Source organism: Procambarus clarkii, chromosome 30 (genome assembly GCF_040958095.1).
Source record: "Procambarus clarkii isolate CNS0578487 chromosome 30, FALCON_Pclarkii_2.0, whole genome shotgun sequence".
Taxonomy (NCBI): Eukaryota; Metazoa; Arthropoda; class Malacostraca; order Decapoda; family Cambaridae; genus Procambarus; species Procambarus clarkii.
The window spans coordinates 25,131,864-25,153,950 of record NC_091179.1 but is presented as its reverse complement, the minus strand read 5'-3'; the positions used below and the strand labels follow the sequence as shown (position 1 = coordinate 25,153,950).

The window sequence follows — 22,087 nt, the reverse complement described above, 5'->3', positions numbered from 1 at the left end:
TTGATGAGGTACTGGGCTACCTGTTGATGTGGTACTGGACTACCTGTTAATGTGGTACTGGACTACCTGTTGATGAGGTACTGGACTACCTGTTGATGTGGTACTGAACTACCTGTTGATGTGGTACTGGACTACCTGTTAATGTGGTACTGGACTACCTGTTGATGTGGTACTGGAATACCTGTTAATGTGGTACTGGACTACCTGTTAATGAGGTACTGGACTACCTGTTGATGTGGTACTGGACTACCTGTTAATGTGGTACTGGACTACCTGTTGATGTGGTACTGGACTACCTGTTAATGTGGTACTGGACTACCTGTTGATGTGGTACTGGACTACCTGTTAATGTGGTACTGGACTACCTGTTCTCCTAGACCCCTTGTGCCCTTAACTGCTCAATTTTCCTGCCCCTTACTGTGTCAATACAAGTGTCCAGTATGAGACCTGTTATTCTCTATAGTAAACCCTTCTAAGTGGTTTAAAGGATTAATCGAGTGTCAGGATCATTATTCCGTTCATCATTTGTTTCTTACACCTATCCAGGAGGGGTATTGTATATGGACAGGTGCTGCGTCTGTCTGTCCGGGTCCCTGTCCGGTAATTCAGGGTGGTGGTGATGTTAGTATTTGGGATAGTCATACGGGCCTTAGCAGCTTGCTCCTATATCTCTCTCTGTCTCTCTCTCTCTCTCTCAGGTGGGTACAGGAGCCGCTGTAACCTGGACACGGTACAGTCGAAAGGTGGGTACAGGAGCCCCTGTAACCTGGCCACGGTACTGACGCAGTGTAACACCACTCTATTGTATCACCGCCACTAAAATGCACCACTATAATGGAACACCAAACTAATAATGTAAACACTACTTATCCTGAGTAACACTTCCCCATCGGTTGCACTTGGTAACACTGTTATGAGCTGACATATGATGGTTACACCGGAACTACAAAGGTACACTGCCAACAAGGAGATGCTAACACAGGATTAAATACGCTGCCACCATCTGCCTTTGACCATTGAGACTATATCAAGCAACGAGGCAAGAAACATTGCTTGACTTGGAGAGTACTTTCTATGACTGTCGGTAATTATGAAAACGGTTGTCAGCCACTATATCCAAAAGGCTAAGAGGATTCAACAATTGACACAGACGGGAAATTTAACATGAGTTTATTGAGACCAAAATTATGTCAATCACCACTTATCACCTACTCTAACACTGGCAAAAATTTAAGAAATTTGGACATGGAAAAAAACCTCAGAGATCACACACATTACCTTAAAACCTCTGTCTCTCCCTGGCTGAGGTGTTCTTCACAGTCCTCCCTGGACCCCGGTGTCCGGCACTCTGTCTTTCCTAAGTCCCTACAGGACCTCTATATACAACGCCCACAGGGGGAGGGGGGAGATCTGCTGTTACTACCTGCCCCAAGAGTGTACAAACACTCAAGAAATATTTCAATAAGCTTGTTTGACATTCACCATACACTCTTCAAGAGAGGAGTTATTAATTACGTGTGTGACTGACCTCTGACCTGGCCAAAAGGGGGAGATCCATGGATGTTTACACATAAGAATCTGGAGTCTAATTCCCTTGCCTGAAATATTACATACTTGAAACTCTGCTGACTAAGACTAACCCAGGAATTTTTAATCAATATACAAGATAAACCAGAGGTCATCTGGGCTGACCTCTTGGAGAAGGCTTCCCTAGTGTGAACTCTAAGGGGGGGGGAGGTCCTGGGTGTTACAGCAGGTGGGTACAGGAGCCCATCTCGCCAGACTCCTGGGTCTGGACTCTGACTCCTGGGTCTGGACTCTGACTCCTGGGTCTGGACTCTGACTCCTGGGTCTGGACTCTGACTCCTGGGTCTGGACTCTGACTCCTGGGTCTGGACTCTGACTCCTGCCAGACATGTTACAAAGCTCACCGGCCGCTCTATAAAGTTTATGGGGAAGTTTTTTTGTCCCTTTTTATTACGAGCTGAGAGTTCTCCAGGCACCGTGCGAGGGGCAGGGAGGCCGGGTAGGAGGCCTAGGAGGCCGGGGAGGCCGGGGAGGCCAGGTGGAGGCCTAGGAGGCCGGGGAGGCCGTGTAGGGGGTATACATATATCAGTTCAGTTTATATAGCATTTGCAAACTTTAACACACTGGGAAAGGCTCTTCGGCTGTAGATACTAATGAGAATCTCCCAAACCTTCAGGACAATCTTGCCTCCAGACCAGAGTTGTCCTGCTGAGACGTGAACCACTCTAGAGAGTCACCTCTTGCTCTTCACTCTTAGCATCAGAGGCAACTGTAAACAACGACTCAGAGAACTCGATAATTATTCTCTGTTGGAACAACATATTAGCGGAAACTACAAATAGCCTTCTGACCCATGCGAAGCAGTTCTCATTTACACTCTAATGTTGCCCCTACGCTTGAAACAATCCAAGTATTCCACGTGTATTATGCAACTCGGTAATCTATTGCACATATCAACAGAGATGTCCAACATATAAAGTTTCCCTCTTGTGGCATGATCTAACGAGATCTTTGAACTTTATAAAGCATTGTTATGAGTGATTTGAATTGGGTAGTTAAGGCTTAAGGCAGCGAGATACCAGCAGGAAATGAGTAATTTGGGGTTCGGAAAGTAAGTAGCAATAAAACGTCTATATGACGCTTGGTCAAGACGTCAGAGTTCATGTTCAAGCAACAACTGGTGAACAACTGTTCATAGTGTGTGTGGAGGCTGGAGGTTGAGGGACTATAGTGTGTGTGGAGGCTGGAGGTTGAGGGGACTATAGTGTGGGTGGAGGCTAGAGGTTGAGGGACTATAGTGTGTGGAGGCTGGTGGTTGAGGGACTATAGTGTGTGTGGAGGCTGGAGGTTGAGGGGACTATAGTGTGTGGAGGCTGGTGGTTGAGGGGACTATAGTGTGTGGAGGCTGGTGGTTGAGGGACTATAGTGTGTGTGGAGGCTGGAGGTTGAGGGGACTATAGTGTGTGTGGAGGCTGGAGGTTGAGGGGACTATAGTGTGTGGAGGCTGGAGGTTGAGGGACTATAGTGTGTGGAGGCTGGAGGTTGAGGGACTATAGTGTGTGTGGAGGCTGGAGGTTGAGGGACTATAGTGTGTGTGGAGGCTGGAGGTTGAGGGGACTACAGTGTATGTCGAGGCTGGAGGTTGAGGGACAATAGTGTGTGTGGAGGCTGGTGGTTGAGGGACTATAGTGTGTGTGGAGGCTGGAGGTTGAGGGACTATAGTGTGTGTGGAGGCTGGAGGTTGAGGGACTATAGTGTGTGTGGAGGCTGGAGGTTGAGGGACTATAGTGTGTGGAGGCTGGAGGTTGAGGGACTATAGTGTGTGGAGGCTGGAGGTTGAGGGGATTATAGTGTGTGTGGAGGCTGGAGGTTGAGGGGACTATAGTGTGTGTGGAGGCTGGAGGTTGAGGGACTATAGTGTGTGTGGAGGCTGGTGGTTGAGGGACTATAGTGTGTGTGGAGGCTGGAGGTTGAGGGACTATAGTGTGTGTGGAGGCTGGAGGTTGAGGGGACTATAGTGTGTGGAGGCTGGAGGTTGAGGGACAATAGTGTGTGTGGAGGCTGGAGGTTGAGGGGACTATAGTGTGTGTGGAGGCTGGAGGTTGAGGGACTATAGTGTGTGTGGAGGCTGGAGGTTGAGGGGACTATAGTGTGTGTGGAGGCTGGAGGTTGAGGGACTATAGTGTGTGTGGAGGCTGGAGGTTGAGGGACTATAGTGTGTGTGGAGGCTGGAGGTTGAGGGACTATAGTGTGTGGAGGCTGGTGGTTGAGGGACTATAGTGTGTGTGGAGGCTGGAGGTTGAGGGACTATAGTGTGTGTGGAGGCTGGTGGTTGAGGGACTATAGTGTGTGTGGAGGCTGGAGGTTGAGGGACTATAGTGTGTGTGGAGGCTGGAGGTTGAGGGACTATAGTGTGTGTGGAGGCTGGAGGTTGAGGGACTATAGTGTGTGTGGAGGCTGGAGGTTGAGGGACTATAGTGTGTGTGGAGGCTGGAGGTTGAGGGGACTATAGTGTGTGTGGAGGCTGGAGGTTGAGGGACTATAGTGTGTGTGGAGGCTGGAGGTTGAGGGACAATAGTGTGTGGAGGCTGGTGGTTGAGGGGACCACATCAAGGGGATATCACCAGCGTCATATGCAAGGTTGCCAACTATAAGAACTGCCTTTAGCAATCAGAACAAAGGGTCGTTTAGTATCTTGTAGACCATATATGTCACACTAATTCTGGAATATGCGGCGCCAGCGAGGAATTCTTATCTCGGGAAGCACAAAACGAGAGAAAGTCCAGAAGTGTGCCACTATGCTAGTACCAGAGCTAAGAGGGATGAGTTATGAGGCGAAACTAAAGGAATTATACCTCACTGAGAGACGGTCATATCAGGGAGGACATGATTGCAACATATAAAATTCTCGGGGGGATTACCAGGCTATATAAGGACGGACGGGCCGATGGGCAGGCGGGCAGTCACGCTAAATTAAACATGGCTGCTAGAACTTAACCCAGCCAAATGCAATGTTATGAGAACTGGAAGAGGAGGGTGAGGACAAATTCTTTAATCATAAAAGGAGAAACACCTGGGAGTGGACATCTTCAGCAACATGGACAAATGGGCTTTCCGGCCTTATATACAACGAAGGTGAGACCCACTCTTGAATATGCATCCCCAGCATGACTCTCTTCACTGAAAAGAGTACGAGAAGGAACGAGAAAACTTCCAAAACAACGAGTCTCGTTCCGGAGCTGAGGGACTTGAGCTATGACGAAATATTGAGAGCATTGGACCTTACTATATTGGAGGAAAGAAGATATAAGGGGACGTGATAACAGCATAGAAGATTCTAAGGGAAATTGACAACCTAGAACATCAGAGCGAGGAGACGGGAACTTGAGACAGATGAGCCATAGAGACACCAGGAAGAACTGTTGTCTTAGACCTGTCGATAAACGGAACACATTAGACGCAGACATCGTTGAAGCTAATTAGGCTCAGATTTTTAAATGTAAGATTCTAAAAAAAAAAAAAATAGTCATTGCGTTAATCTAAGAACGTTGGGAAGGTGTGGCAAGGAGCCCAGCTCAACCCTGCAAGCACAGCTAGGCGAGTATGCAGCCCCAGCATGGAGAGTATGCAGCCCCAGCATGGAGAGTATGCAGCCCCAGCATGGAGAGTATGCAGCCCCAGCATGGAGAGTATGCAGCCCCAGCATGGAGAGTATGCAGCCCCAGCATGGAGAGTATGCAGCCCCAGCATGGAGAGTATGCAGCCCCAGCATGGAGAGTATGCAGCCCCAGCATGGAGAGTATGCAGCCCCAGCATGGAGAGTATGCAGCCCCAGCATGGAGAGTATGCAGCCCCAGCATGGAGAGTATGCAGCCCCAGCATGGAGAGTATGCAGCCCCAGCATGGAGAGTATGCAGCCCCAGCATGGAGAGTATGCAGCCCCAGCATGGAGCCCGTACCTTGTCTGGCACAAGATGCTGGAAAAGTTTAGAGGTATGCCACTGGACTAGTCCCAGAACTAAGAGGCATGAGCTACGAGGAAACACTGCATGAAAGGCTTCTAACGTCGTTGGAAGATAGCAGAGCTCAGGAAGACATGATCACTACCTACAAAATTATAATAGGAATCGACAGGAAAGATAAAGATAAATTGTTTAACACATTTATCTTTACGCGAACATGGGGACACAGGTGACGTTAGAAAGAACTTTTTCAGTGTCAGAGTAGTTAACGGATGGAAAGCATTAGGCAGTGATGTGGTGGAGGCTGACTCCATACACAGTTTCAAAAGTAGATATGATAGAGCCCAGTAGGCTCAGGAACCTGTACACCAGTTGACTGACAGTTGAGAGGCGGGACCAAAGAGCCAGAGCTCAACCCCCGCAAGCACAACTAGGTGAGGACAACTAGGTGAGGACACACGAGGGTGAGTATGTAGGCCATGTTGGTGTTGGTGTGGGAGCCGGCCCAGTACACCAACACAGCTCCAAGCTTACACAACTCCCACAAATTTGGTCTGGCAGCGTCGTTAACTCGGACTACCAAACCAGCTGTGTTTATGACGCAAATGTATCCTTGTTTCTGGGGTAATTCATGCCAATTATGTGGAGTGCTCGAACGTTATTCTAAATTAAGGGAGAGCTTCTAGCGTCACAGTACTGTGTGAGGTCCCAGTGTACTAGCACAAGGCTCGGCTTCTAGCGTCACAGTACTGTGTGAGGTCCCAGTGTACTAGCACAAGGCTCTGCTTCTAGCGTCACAGTACTGTGTGAGGTCACAGTGTCCTAGCACAAGGCTCGGCTTCTAGCGTCACAGTACTGTGTGAGGTCCCAGTGTCCTAGCACAAGGCTCGGCTTCTAGCGTCACAGTACTGTGTGAGGTCCCAGTGTCCTAGCACAAGGCTCGGCTTCTAGCGTCACAGTACTGTGTGAGGTCCCAGTGTACTAGCACAAGGCTCGGCTGAAGGACCAGCCACGAGGTCCTCCAAGCAGGCTCTATCTTCCCTACGACTTAGCGAGAGGAACGAGGTGCAAGTAGTCCGTACCATTAGGGAGCCGGTCGGCCGAGCGGACAGCACGCTGGACTTGTGATCCTGTGGTCCCGGGATCGATCCTGGGCGCCGGCGAGAAACAATGGGCAGAGTTTCTTTCACCCTATGCCCCTGTTACCTAGCAGTAAAATAGGTACCTGGGTGTTAGTCAGCTGTCACGGGCTGTTTCCTGGGGGTGGAGGCCTGGTCGAGGACCGGGCCGCGGGGACACTAAAAGCCCCGAAATCATCTCAAGATAACCATTCGACCCTCAGGCACAAGACCTATGTATGGGACAAGTAACATCAGTAGACTAACAGACGTTGTCGCAGCTCGAATAAGACTTGGCTACAAGTATCTCTGGCAGTTCGGGTTGAATAGGGATCTAGAGGAAGTAAAGTGTGTGGACAAAGACAGGGACACACACTTGAGCATTATATCTTAGACTTTGATCAAATTGAGTCATTTATAGATAAATCTAAGCTCACGTTGTATGATATAGCAACCTATCTTATTACCAAGGATAAAATACCTGAAATCCTTGCACTGTATCTATATGTCGCTCCCAGTAGATAAACGACACATTACATTAAGAAACAAGTAGTGTATTGTGAAGACTAATAATAAACAGAAGCTCCCCAATGACTCTGTAATATCTCCTTTGCTCAAACAATTATGTGTTAACGATAAGACCTACCATTAATGTATGATGATTAACTGTATATACATAGCTCTTGTAATAGAACATTCTCTGTAACTAGCTGACATTGTAACTATAAGGTGTGAAGGATAGATGAAATTGTTTATGTAATAATCTAAGATGAGGTCTGATAAAGACCTTTTGTGCCCTCTGTAATGCTTTTTGCGCTACCGCTCACAGGATGGGTATGGGGTGCACAATAAACTAGCGGCCTCCGGCGGCAACAATTAATCAGACACAGACAACCACAGAACGCTGAGCTGCCCACCACCACCCACCACCACACTCGCCTGCCCACCACCACTCACGCCTGCCCACCACCACCCACCACCACTCACGCCTGCCCACCACCACACACGCCTGCCCACCACCACACACGCCTGCCCACCACCACACACGCCTGCCCACCACCACACATGCCTGCCCACCACCACACACGCCTGCCCACCACCACACACGCCTGCCCACCACCACACACGCCTGCCCACCACCACACACGCCTGCCCACCACCACACACGCCTGCCCACCACCACACTCGCCTGCCCACCACCACACACCACCACACACCACCACACCCCCCCAGGCTTAAGACAACCGTACACGCGGTGCTGCTCCGCCACCACTCAACCAATCAAGTCTAGAAGTAGAAAATTAACCTCCGTGAGGAGTGCGTGAGAATCTTCTGACAATGGTTGGGTGTGTGGGGCTTGGTCGTGGTGAGGGACAGTCATTATGGGACTTATGACGTCCCCCCCCCCTCTCACACACACACACACACACACACACACACACACACACACACACACACACACACACACACAAACACACACACAACCAATTGAGAGAATTGCCGAATTGCTGGAAGAGGGGAAATGTACCGATTTTCAAGAAAGGTGATAGGGAGGAGGCACTTAACTATAGACCTGTATCACTGACAAGCATCCCCTGTAAAATACTTGAAAGAACAATTAGGTTACGACTGGTTGCACACCTGGAGAACGTTAGGTTTGTGAACAAACATCAACATGGGTTCTGGAAAGGAAAATCATGCCTAACAAACCTTTTGGAATTCTATGATAAAATAACGAGGATAAAGCAGGACAGAGAAGGTTGGGCAGATTGCATATTTCTGGGCTGCCAAAAAGCCTTTGATACAGTACCGCACATGAGACTGCTGTTCAAGCTCGAGAGGCAGGCGGGGGTGGGGGGAAAGGTCCTAGCATGGGTAAGGAACTACCTAACAGGAAGGAGCCAAAGAGTTACGGTAAGGGGCGAGAAGTCGGACTGGCGAACAGTAACGAGTGGAGTACCTCAAGGATCGGTGCTGGGACCAATTCTATTTCTAATATATGTTAACGACATGTTTACAGGCGTAGAGTCCTACATGTCGATGTTCGCGGATGACGCAAAGTTGATGAGAAGAGTTGTGACATATGAGGATTGTAGGATCCTCCAAGAGGACCTGAACAGGTTGCAGACATGGTCAGAGAAATGGCTACTGGAGTTCAACACGAGCAAATGTAAAGTTATGGAAATGGGACTAGGAGATAGGAGACCAAAGGGACAGTACATAATGAAGGGGAACAGCCTACCTGTGACGACGCGCTAAAGAGACCTGGGTGTGGACGTAACACCTAATCTTTCTCCTGAGGCACATATAAATAGGATAACGACAGCAGCGTTATCTACACTGTCAAAAGTTAGAACATCATTCAGAAACCTAAGTAAGGAGGCATTTAGGGCGCTTTACACTGCCTACGTGAGGCCAGTCTTAGAGTATGCTGCCTCATCATGGAGTCCCCCACCTGAAGAAACACATAAGGAAACTGGAAAAGGTTCAGAAGTTTGCAACGAGACTCGTCCCAGCGTTACGAAGGATGGGATATGAAGAGCGCCTGAAGGAACTGAGCCATACAACACTAAAAAAAGAAGGGGGAGGGGGGATATGATAGGAACGTATAAAATACTCATGGTTAGATAGAGTGGACATAGACGAAATGTTCACACGGAATAGTAACAGAACGAGGGGACATGGATGGAAGCTGGAAACTCAGATGAGTCACAGAGATGTTAGGAAGTTTTCTTTTAGCGTGAGAGTAGTGGGAAAATGGAATGCACTTCAGGAACAGGTTGTGGAAGCAAACTCTATTCATAACTTTAAAACTAGATATGATAGGGAAATGGGACAAGAGTCATTGCTGTAAACAACCGATTGCTAGAAAAGCGGGATCCAAGAGTCAGTGTTCGATCCTGCAGGAACAAATAAGTGAGTACAAATAGGTGGGTGAGTACACTCACACACACACACAATGTGTGTGTGTGTGATGAATTAATGAGGAGGATTAAGACAGACGAAGATAGTATGAGGCTACAAGATGACCTAGACAAACTGAAGGAATGGTCCAACAAATGGCTACTAATGTTCAACCCAAGTAAATGTAAGATAATAAAACTAGAGGGGAGGAAATTGATGGCCAGACACAAGATACAGAATGAGAGATGAAATTATTCACGAAACGGACAGAGGAAAAGATCTAGGAGTTGATAGCACGCCAAACCTGTCTCCTGAAGCCCACATCAAAATTATAACATCGGCGGCGTATGCAATGCTGGCTAACATCAGAACAGCGTTCAGGAACCTGTGTAAGCAATCTTTCAGAACCTTGTACACCACATATGTAAGACCGATCCTGGAGTATGCAGCCCAAGCATGGAGCCCGTACCTTGTCAAGCACAAGACGAAGCTGGAAAAAGTCCAAAGATATGCCACTAGAATAGTTCCAGAATTAAGAGGCATGAGTTACGAGGAAAGGCTGCGTTAACAGCACCTCACGTCGCTGGAAGACAGGAGAGCTCGGGTATACATGATCACCACATACAAAATTATCAGTTGAATTGACAAGATAGACCAAGATGAATTATTCAACACTGGTGGTACGCGAACAAGGGGACGCAGGTGGAAACTGAGTACCCACATGAGCCACAGAGACATTAGAAGGCACTGTTTCAGTGTCTGAGTAGTTAACAGGTGGAATGCATTAGGCAGTGATGTGGTGGAGGCTGGCTCCATACACAGTTTCAAGTGTAGATATGATAGAGCCCAGTAGGCTCAGGAACCTGTACAACCAGTTGATTGACAGTTGAGAGGCGGGACCAAAGAGCCAGAGCTCAACCCCCGCAAACACAACTAGTTGAGTACACACACATTCTCACCCGTGAGACTCGTGCCCTTGTTAACATAAGTCTATAACAACCTTTCTATAACCCAGTTATAACCATATATTAAAAGAAAAAATCCAATACATTAATTTATTATATTCCTTTTAATCTGTTGTTTATCATAATGGCTAAACTTGATTACATTTAACCGATATACATTTAGCATATATTAATAAAGGTTATTTCATTATATTATTATATTTCATAGTACCTGAAGGTCTGTCATAGCGTGTGTGTATTTGTCTCAGATGAAGAGGAAATGGTTTAAAATAGTCGGGTCAAAATTATTAAAACACTCACGTACAGTTTGGATTAGCATATGCAAATTAGGCAGCGGTATTGTGCAGAGGGGGACGTGTGGAGGGTGTGGGTGTGTCTCCCATGGTAGTGTGGAGGGTGTGGGAGTGTCTCCCATGGTAGTGTGGAGGGTGTGGGAGTGTCTCCCATGGTAGTGTGGAGGGTGTGGGAGTGTCTCCCATGGTAGTGTGGAGGGTGTGGGAGTGTCTCCCATGGTAGTGTGGAGGGTGTGGGAGTGTCTCCCATGGTAGTGTGGAGGGTGTGGGAGTGTCTCCCATGGTAGTGTGGAGGGTGTGGGAGTGTCTCCCATGGTAGTGTGGAGGGTGTGGGTGTGTCTCCCATGGTAGTGTGGAGGGTGTGGGAGTGTCTCCCATGGTAGTGTGGAGGGTGTGGGAGTGTCTCCCATGGTAGTGTGGAGGGTGTGGGAGTGTCTCCCATGGTAGTGTGGAGGGTGTGGGTGTGTCTCCCATGGTAGTGTGGAGGGTGTGGGAGTGTCTCCCATGGTAGTGTGGAGGGTGTGGGAGTGTCTCCCATGGTAGTGTGGAGGGTGTGGGAGTGTCTCCCATGGTAGTGTGGAGGGTGTGGGAGTGTCTCCCATGGTAGTGTTGTGGGTGTTGGGGTGTCTCCCATGGTAGTGTTGTGGGTGTGGGAGTGTCTCCCATGGTAGTGTGGAGGGTGTGGGGTGTGGGAGTGTCTCCCATGGTAGTGTGGAGGGTGTGGGAGTGTCTCCCATGGTAGTGTGGAGGGTGTGGGAGTATCTCCCATGGTAGTGTGGAGGCTGTGGGGTGTGGGAGTGTCTCCCATGGTAGTGTGGAGGGTGTGGGAGTGTCTCCCATGGTAGTGTGGAGGGTGTGGGAGTGTCTCCCATGGTAGTGTGGAGGGTGTGGGAGTGTCTCCCATGGTAGTGTTGTGGGTGTTGGGGTGTCTCCCATGGTAGTGTTGTGGGTGTGGGAGTGTCTCCCATGGTAGTGTGGAGGGTGTGGGGTGTGGGAGTGTCTCCCATGGTAGTGTGGAGGGTGTGGGAGTGTCTCCCATGGTAGTGTGGAGGGTGTGGGAGTATCTCCCATGGTAGTGTGGAGGCTGTGGGGTGTGGGAGTGTCTCCCATGGTAGTGTGGAGGGTGTGGGGTGTGGGAGTGTCTCCCATGGTAGTGTGGAGGGTGTGGGAGTGTCTCCCATGGTAGTGTGGAGGGTGTGGGAGTGTCTCCCATGGTAGTGTGGAGGGTGTGGGAGTGTCTCCCATGGTAGTGTGGAGGCTGTGGGGTGTGGGAGTGTCTCCCATGGTAGTGTGGAGGGTGTGGGAGTGTCTCCCATAGTAGTGTCGAGGGTGTGGGAGTGTCTCCCATGGTAGTGTTGGAGTGTCTCCCATGGTAGTGTGGAGGGTGTGGGTGTGGGAGTGTCTCCCATGGTAGTGTTGTGGGTGTGGGAGTGTCTCCCATGGTAGTGTTGTGGGTGTGGGAGTGTCTCCTATGGTAGTGTTGTGGGTGTGGGAGTGTCTCCCATGGTAGTGTTGTGGGTGAGGGAGTGTCTCCTATGGTAGTGTTGTGGGTGTTGGAGTGTCTCCCATGGTAGTGTTGTGGGTGTGGGAGTGTCTCCCATGGTAGTGCGGAGGGTGTGGGAGTGTCTCCCATGGTAGTGTTGTGGGTGTTGGAGTGTCTCCCATGGTAGTGCGGAGGGTGTTAGTGTGGGAGTGTCTCCCATGGTAGTGTTGTGGGTGTGGGAGTGTCTCCCATGGTAGTGCGGAGGGTGTTAGTGTGGGAGTGTCTCCCATGGTAGTGTTGTGGGTGTTGGAGTGTCTCCCATGGTAGTGTTGTGGGTGTTGGAGTGTCTCCAATGGTAGTGTGGAGGGTGTGGGTGTGGGAGTGTCTCCCATGGTAGTGTGGAGGGTGTGGGAGTGTCTCCCATGGTAGTGTGGAGGGTGTGGGAGTGTCTCCAATGGTAGTGTGGAGGCTGTGGGGTGTGGGAGTGTCTCCCATGGTAGTGTGGAGGGTGTTAGTGTGGGAGTGTCTCCCATGGTAGTGTTGTGGGTGTGGGAGTGTCTCCAATGGTAGTGTGGAGGGTGTTAGTGTGGGAGTGTCTCCCATGGTAGTGCGGAGGCAGTGGGAGAGAGAGAGAGAGAGATGAGAGCCATGCTGGTCTCCTCCCACCACAACTCCCACGCTGGTCCTGGTGTTTACCCTGGGTGTTGTGGAAGAGTTACACCAGCTCGTTAGTAAGGAGATACCCTCCCTATTTTGACCCCTCTCATTGTGTTGATACACCTGACTGTTGTGTCGTCCTGTGCACACCGTGTGTGTGTGTGTACACCATGTGTCTGTGTACACCGTGTGACTGTGTACACTGTATATGTGTACACTGTGTGACTGTGTACACCATGTGACTGTGTACACCATGTGACTGTGTACACCATGTGACTGTGTACACCATGTGTGTGTGTACACTGTGTGACTGTGAACACCATGTGACTGTGTACACCATGTGACTGTGTACACCATGTGACTGTGTACACTGTGTGACTGTGTACACCATGTGACTGTGTACACCATGTGACTGTGTACACCATGTGTGTGTGTACACTGTGTGACTGTGTACACCATGTGACTGTGTACACCATGTGACTGTGTACACTGTGTGACTGTGTACACCATGTGACTGTGTACACCATGTGACTGTGTACACCATGTGTGTGTGTACACTGTGTGACTGTGTACACCATGTGACTGTGTACACCATGTGTGTGTGTACACTGTGTGACTGTGTACACCATGTGACTGTGTACACCATGTGACTGTGTACACTGTGTGACTGTGTACACCATGTGACTGTGTACACCATGTGACTGTGTACACCATGTGTGTGTGTACACTGTGTGACTGTGTACACCATGTGACTGTGTACACCATGTGACTGTGTACACCATGTGACTGTGTACACCATGTGACTGTGTACACCATGTGACTGTGCACACCGTGTGAATGTGTACACCATGTGACTGTGTACACCATGTGACTGTGTACACCATGTGACTGTGCACACCGTGTGACTGTGTACACTGTGTACACTGTGTGACTGTGTACACCATGTGACTGTGTACACCATGTGACTGTGTACATTGTGTGACTGTGTACACTGTGTACACTGTGTACACTGTGTGACTGTGTACACCATGTGACTGTGTACACCGTGTGTGTGTGTGTACACTGTATGTGTGTACACTGTGTGACTGTGCACACCGTGTGACTGTGTACACCGTGTGACTGTGTACACCATGTGACTGTGTACACCATGTGTGTGTACACTGTGTGACTGTGTACACCATGTGACTGTGTACACCATGTGACTGTGTACACCATGTGACTGTGTACACCATGTGACTGTGCACACCGTGTGAATGTGTACATTGTGTGACTGTGTACACTGTGTACACTGTGTGACTGTGTACACCATGTGACTGTGTACACTGTGTGACTGTGTACACCGTGTGACTGTGTACACTGTGTGACTGTGTACATAGTGTGACTGTGTACATAGTGTGACTGTGTACACTGTGTGACTGTGTACACTGTGTGACTGTGTACACTGTGTACACTGTGTGACTGTGTACATTGTGTGACTGTGTACACTGTGTGACTGTGTACACTGTGTGACTGTGTACACTGTGTGACTGTGTACACTGTGTGACTGTGTACACCGTGTGACTGTGTACATTGTGTGACTGTGTACACTGTGTGACTGTATACATTGTGTGACTGTGTACACTGTGTGACTGTGTACACTGTGTGACTGTGTACACTGTGTGACTGTGTACACTGTGTGACTGTGTACACTGTGTGTGACTGTGTACACTGTGTGTGACTGTGTACACTGTGTGACTGTGTACACCGTGTGACTGTGTACACTGTGTGACTGTGTACACCGTGTGACTGTGTACACTGTGTGACTGTGTACACTGTGTGACTGTGTACACTGTGTGACTGTGTACACTGTGTGACTGTGTACACTGTGTGACTGTGTACACTGTGTGACTGTGTACACTGTGTGACTGTGTACACCATGTGACTGTGTACACTGTGTGACTGTGTACACCATGTGACTGTGTACACTGTGTGACTGGTACACTGTGTGACTGTGTACACTGTGTGACTGTGTACACTGTGTGTGACTGTGTACACTGTGTGTGACTGTGTACACTGTGTGACTGTGTACACTGTGTGACTGTGTACACTGTGTGTGACTGTGTACACTGTGTGTGACTGTGTACACTGTGTGTGACTGTGTACACTGTGTGACTGTGTACACTGTGTGTGACTGTGTACACTGTGTGTGACTGTGTACACTGTGTGTGACTGTGTACACTGTGTGACTGTGTACACTGTGTGACTGTGTACACTGTATGTGTGTACACTGTGTGACTGTGCACACCATGTGACTGTGTACACCATGTGACTGTGTACACTGTGTGACTGTGTACATTGTGTGACTGTGTACACTGTGTGTGACTGTGTACACTGTGTGACTGTGTACACTGTGTGACTGTGTACACTGTGTGACTGTGTACACTGTGTGTGACTGTGTACACTGTGTGTGACTGTGTACACTGTGTGACTGTGTACACTGTGTGACTGTGTACACTGTGTGTGACTGTGTACACTGTGTGACTGTGTACACTGTGTGTGACTGTGTACACCATGTGACTGTGTACATTGTGTGACTGTGTACACTGTGTGACTGTGTACACTGTGTGACTGTGTACACCATGTGACTGTGTACATTGTGTGACTGTGTACACTGTGTGACTGTGTACACCATGTGACTGTGTACACTGTGTGTGACTGTGTACACTGTGTGACTGTGTACACTGTGTGACTGTGTACACTGTGTGTGACTGTGTACACCATGTGACTGTGTACATTGTGTGACTGTGTACACTGTGTGACTGTGTACACTGTGTGACTGTGTACACCATGTGACTGTGTACATTGTGTGACTGTGTACACCATGTGACTGTGTACACTGTGTGACTGTGTACACCATGTGACTGTGTACACTGTGTGACTGTGTACACTGTGTGACTGTGTACATTGTGTGACTGTGTACACTGTGTGACTCTGGAAGGTCAACACACACGGTACAGGTCAACACACACGGTACAGGTCAACACACACACGGTACAGGTCAACACACACACACGGTACAGGTCAACACACACACACGGTACAGGTCAACACACACACGGTACAAGTCAACACACACGGTACAGGTCAACACACACGGTACAGGTCAACACACACACGGTACAGGTCAACACACACACGGTACAGGTCAACACACACACACGGTACAGGTCAACACACACACGATACAGGTCAACACACACACACGGTACAGGTCAACACACACACACGGGGCAGGTCAACACACACACACGGGGCAGGTCAACACACACACGGTACAGGTCAACACACACACGGTACAGGTCAACACACACACGGTACAGGTCAACACACACACGGTACAGGTCAACACACACACACGGGGCAGGTCAACACACACACACACGGTACAGGTCAACACACACACACGGTACAGGTCAACACACACAAACGGTACAGGTCAACACACACACACGGTACAGGTCAACACACACACACGGTACAGGTCAACACACACACACGGTACAGGTCAACACACACACGGTACAGGTCAACACACACACGGTACAGGTCAACACACACACACGGTACAGGTCAACACACACACACGGTACAGGTCAACACACACCCACGGTACAGGTCAACACACACACACGGTACAGGTCAACACACACACGGTACAGGTCAACACACACACGGTACAGGTCAACACACACACACGGTACAGGTCAACACACACACACGGTACAGGTCAACACACACACGGTACAGGTCAACACACACACACGGTACAGGTCAACACACACACACGGTACAGGTCAACACACACACACGGTACAGGTCAACACACACACACGGTACAGGTCAACACACACACACGGTACAGGTCAACACACACACGGTACAGGTCAACACACACACGGTACAGGTCAACACACACACACGGTACAGGTCAACACACACACGGTACAGGTCAACACACACACGGTACAGGTCAACACACACACACGGTACAGGTCAACACACACACGGTACAGGTCAACACACACACACGGTACAGGTCAACACACACACGGTACAGGTCAACACACACACACGGTACAGGTCAACACACACACGGTACAGGTCAACACACACACACACGGTACAGGTCAACACACACACACGGTACAGGTCAACACACACACACGGTACAGGTCAACACACACACGGTACAGGTCAACACACACACACGGTACAGGTCAACACACACACGGTACAGGTCAACACACACACGGTACAGGTCAACACACACACGGTACAGGTCAACACACACACGGTACAGGTCAACACACACACGGTACAGGTCAACACACACACGGTACAGGTCAACACACACACGGTACAGGTCAACACACACGGTACAGGTCAACACACACACGGTACAGGTCAACACACACACGGTACAGGTCAACACACACACGGTACAGGTCAACACACACACGGTACAGGTCAACACACACACGGTACAGGTCAACACACACACACGGTACAGGTCAACACACACACGGTACAGGTCAACACACACACGGTACAGGTCAACAGGAAGTGAACATAAAATCATAATCAGTGAGTGTCTACAGAAGCTGTGAAGCTGACTGACATATGCCAAGAGGAGCCCAGAGGGTCCTCTAGGGCGACCCGGTGGCACCCGGGGCTGCTAGGACGTGCCCCGGGCTGGCAGCGGGGGCAGGACGTGCCCCGGGCTGGCAGCGGGGGCAGGACGTGCCCCGGGCTGGCAGCGGGGGCAGGACGTGCCCCGGGCTGGCAGCGGGGGCAGGACGTGCCCCGGGCTGGCAGCGGGGGCAGGACGTGCCCCGGGCTGGCAGCGGAGGCAGGACGTGCCCCGGGCTGGCAGCGGGGGCAGGACGTGCCCCGGGCTGGCAGCGGGGGCAGGACGTGCCCCGGGCTGGCAGCGGAGGCAGGACGTGCCCCGGGCTGGCAGCGGAGGCAGGACGTGCCCCGGGCTGGCAGCGGGGGCAGGACGTGCCCCGGGCTGGCAGCGGGGGCAGGACGTGCCCCGGGCTGGCAGCGGGGGCAGGACGTGCCCCGGGCTGGCAGCGGAGGCAGGACGTGCCCCGGGCTGGCAGCGGGGGCAGGACGTGCCCCGGGCTGGCAGCGGGGGCAGGACGTGCCCCCGGTGTAACACCGTAAAGGTGTTTTGTTTAGTTTTATTTAATATTGTATATACAACATGAGTCAGTTAGACAAGAGTGTGAGAGGCGACAGTCTATAGTCTGTAGCCATTAAAAAACTCACACCTCTAGGTATTAAATGACAAACTGACCCGTGGTCAGGTCGTGTGATTTCACCTCGCTTCTACTAACTGATAATAGCCGACGGTTGGTGGTGTCTTGTCATCAAAGAAGCCGCTGGTTAAGGTGTGGCATGATAGATAGCCTGAGGCAATCTACTTGTGGGCGGAGTTTAGCTCCTAGGGTGGGGGGTAGAAATACCCGAAGCTACTCTATCCCTTTGAGACGTATTTCTTGCTTATCTCAATAAACATACTTGAACTTGAGCTCCTAGGGTTCGCAATAAATACCCAGGGAACTGTGCATTCGAGAGCACAGCAGAAGCAGAGCAGAGGACAGCAGACAGCGACCGAGACAGGCTGTCGGCCGGCCAGGGGGGACTGCCTGTCAACTGTAGATACCCCGGTGGGAGCCGGTCGGCCGAGCGGACAGCACGCTGGGCTTGTGATCCTGTGGTCCTGGGTTCGATCCCAGGCGCCGGCGAGAAACATTGGGCAGAGTTTCTTTCACCCTATGCCCCTGTTACCAAGCAGTAAAATAGGTATACCTGGGTGTTAGTCAGCTGTCACGGGCTGCTTCCTGGGGGTGGAGGTCTGGTCGATGACCGGGCCGCGGAGGCACTAAAAAACCCCGAAATCATCTCAAGATAACCTCAAGATAACACCTCCTCTCTATTCAACTTAGTCAGACACTTGGTGAGTGGACGTTAAGGTGACTTATTTCGTAGTTCCCAAACTTAGATGTCGTGTGATCATCAGCGACCAGTCAGCTGTGGTGTCCTCAATGTCTTGTGTGGTGACTCACGCTCTTTCTTAATCTGGTGTTCGATATTTTGAATCATGAAACTCATCAGGAATTTATTGTTTAAATATATATTTGATTAACTTACTTTTAATCCGATTGTAACTGTGTTCCTAGATCTTGGATTTTCGGATTTAATATGCAAACTAGAGTGTAGAGTACTCTTGATGTTATTGACCTAAAGAATCTTGCATTATTGACCTAAAGAATCTTGCATTATTGACCTAAAGAATCTTGCATTATTGACCTAAAGAATCTTGCATTATTGACCTAAAGAATCTTGCATTATTGACCTAAAGAATCTTGCATTATTGACCTAAAGAATCTTGCATTATTGACCTAAAGAATCTTGCATTATTGACCTAAGAATCTTGCATTATTGACCTAAAGAATCTTGCATTATTGACCTAAAGAATCTTGCATTATTGACCTAAGAATCTTGCATTATTGACCTAAAGAATCTTGCATTATTGACCTAAAGAATCTTGCATTATTGACCTAAAGAATCTTGCATTATTGACCTAAAGAATCTTGCATTATTGACCTAAGAATCTTGCATGGGACAAGATACAGATAAAACATGATAGCAATAACATCTTTGATAACTTTGTGATACAGACAAGTGCCATTCCTTGTCTTGTATGTACTGACTAGAATGGATGGTGGCAGCACTTTCTACTTCTACTTATCTACCTCTACCACTACTTCCTACTCATCTCCGTACTCTCTCTCCTTCTCCCTCCGCCTCTCTTCCACTTTCCCTTCTAACTAACGACACTCCTCCCTCCCCCCCCTCTCTACCTCCCTCACCCCAAACCCTTACTCAGTACTTCATTATTCATTTCTTTCCTTTCGTTTCTCTTACACGTTCGTGGCAGTGAAATGTTCTAGAGTTCTCTAGAGTGCTGGGAGCCCATCAGGTACAATGCCTTGTGGATGTAACACCTAGGTAATCAAATACCTGGGTTACAAGGTGTTGACCTAGAGAGGTTACAGTAGGAACTCTGGAGGAACTCTAGAATAGTTAGCTAAGGGCGGGATAATGGACTAAAGAGATTTTCTCCGTTCCCGTTACACCGGGCAGGCAGCGGGGGGCAGGACATGCCCCGGGCAGGCAGCGAGGCCAGGACGTGCCCCGGGCAGGTAATGGGGCCAGGACGTGCCCCGGGCAGGCAGCGAGGCCAGGACGTGCCCCACAGGCAGGCAGCGGGGGGCAGGACGTGCCCCAAAGGCAGGCAGCGGGGGGCAGGACGTGCCCCACAGGCAGGCAGCGGGGGGCAGGACGTGCCCCAGAGGCAGGCAGCGGGGGGCAGGACGTGCCCCAGAGGCACGCAGCGGGGGGCAGGACGTGCCCCGGGCGGGGGGCAGGACGTGCCCCGGGCGGGGGGCAGGACGTGCCCCGGGCAGGCAGCGGGGGGCAGGACGTGCCCCGGGCAGGCAGCGGGGGGCAGGACGTGCCCCGGGCAGGCAGCGGGACATCACAGACGCCTCGCCTAGAGTGATGGTATTTATACAAGGGCGCTGGAGAGTCCCCTGGCGCGCTGCCTCGTGGGCGTGGGCGGCAGGTCAGGGGGGAGGAGGGCGCGGGCGGCAGGTCAGGGAGATAAAGAGGTCGGGCGGGGAAAGGCGGTACAGAGATAAGCGCTGACAAAGAATGCGGATGAGAATGTATGGTGTAGTGGCGGGCTTCCCGCCCCTCCGCCGCGGGTGGCGTATTAAGACCAACAACATAACCTTACTGACCAAGTAGCAAGTTTACGTTAGTTGTAAACCACAGACGCAGCACCACGAGTAGTCACAGCACACATGTATCAATTATACAACACTGTAAACAGGTAAAACATTGTGTTGGTAGGATAGAGCCGTCACAACACAAGAAACATGTGTTCACGTATCGTCTGATGCGGTATTAGATCACGTCAACACAGGAACCTTTGCTTCACAACCCAACGGGTACTTAGGGTTGTAATAGATGCAGTAATACCTCTTATTCGCGACATAGAACAGCTGTACACATGTTCCGTGAAGACACGTAGCTACAACAGACACATGCTGATGCTGGGGGGGGGGGGGCAGGACACATGGTGATGCTGGTGGGGGCAGGACACATGCTGACGCTGGCGGGGGCAGGACACATGCTGGCTGGGGCAGGACACATGGTGATGCTGGCGGGGGCAGGACACATGCTGGCGGGGGCAGGACACATGCTGACGCTGGCGGGGGCAGGACACATGGTGATGCTGGCGGGGGCAGGACACATGCTGGCTGGGGCAGGACACATGGTGATGCTGGCGGGGGCAGGACACATGGTGATGCTGGCGGGGGCAGGACACATGGTGATGCTGGCGGGGGCAGGACACATGCTGGCTGGGGCAGGACACATGGTGATGCTGGCGGGGGCAGGACACATGCTGGCTGGGGCAGGACACATGCTGACGCTGGCGGGGGCAGGACACATGGTGATGCTGGCGGGGGCAGGACACATGCTGACGCTGGCGGGGGCAGGACACATGCTGACGCTGGCGGGGGCAGGACACATGCTGACGCTGGCGGGGGCAGGACACATGCTGACGCTGGCGGGGGCAGGACACATGCTGACGCTGGCGGGGGCAGGACACATGCTGACGCTGGCGGGGGCAGGACACATGCTGACGCTGGCGGGGGCAGGACACATGCTGACGCTGGCAGGGGCAGGACACATGCTGACGCTGGCGGGGGCAGGACACATGCTGACGCTGGCGGGGGCAGGACACATGCTGACGCTGGCGGGGGCAGGAGCACTAGGGTCCACCATCGTTAGTCAACAGGTGATTAACCCCCCGGCTGGTGGTCGTCTCCCCCAGTAGCTGGCACCGCGTACACAGTCCCCTCCCTCCCCCCAGTACGTATCACTTCCAGCACCGTCAGCACCCCCCCTCAGCCAGGAACATCCCCAGCAAGCACCGCCCCCAGCAAGCACCTCCCCCAGCAAGCACCTCCCCCACCAAGCACCGCCCCCAGCAAGCACTGGCTCCAGCAAGCACCAACCCCAGCAAGCACCTCCCTCAGCAAGCACCGTTCCCCCCAGC

General features: G+C 51.0%; 1 protein-coding gene across 1 annotated transcript; it reads left to right on the top strand.

Annotated features, from left to right (window-relative positions):
• Positions 1 to 21,100: 21,100 nt before the first annotated feature.
• On the top strand, positions 21,101 to 21,865 carry LOC138369966 (uncharacterized PE-PGRS family protein PE_PGRS54-like). The gene has a single exon (XM_069333724.1). The coding sequence runs from the start codon at positions 21,101 to 21,103 to the stop codon at positions 21,863 to 21,865; it is 765 nt and encodes a 254-aa protein (XP_069189825.1).
• Positions 21,866 to 22,087: the final 222 nt, after the last annotated feature.

Bases quoted from the DNA above. Each gene is read 5' to 3' on its own strand.
- LOC138369966 (XM_069333724.1), top strand. From the start codon at position 21,101: ATGGTGATGCTGGTGGGGGCAGGACACATGCTGACGCTGGCGGGGGCA.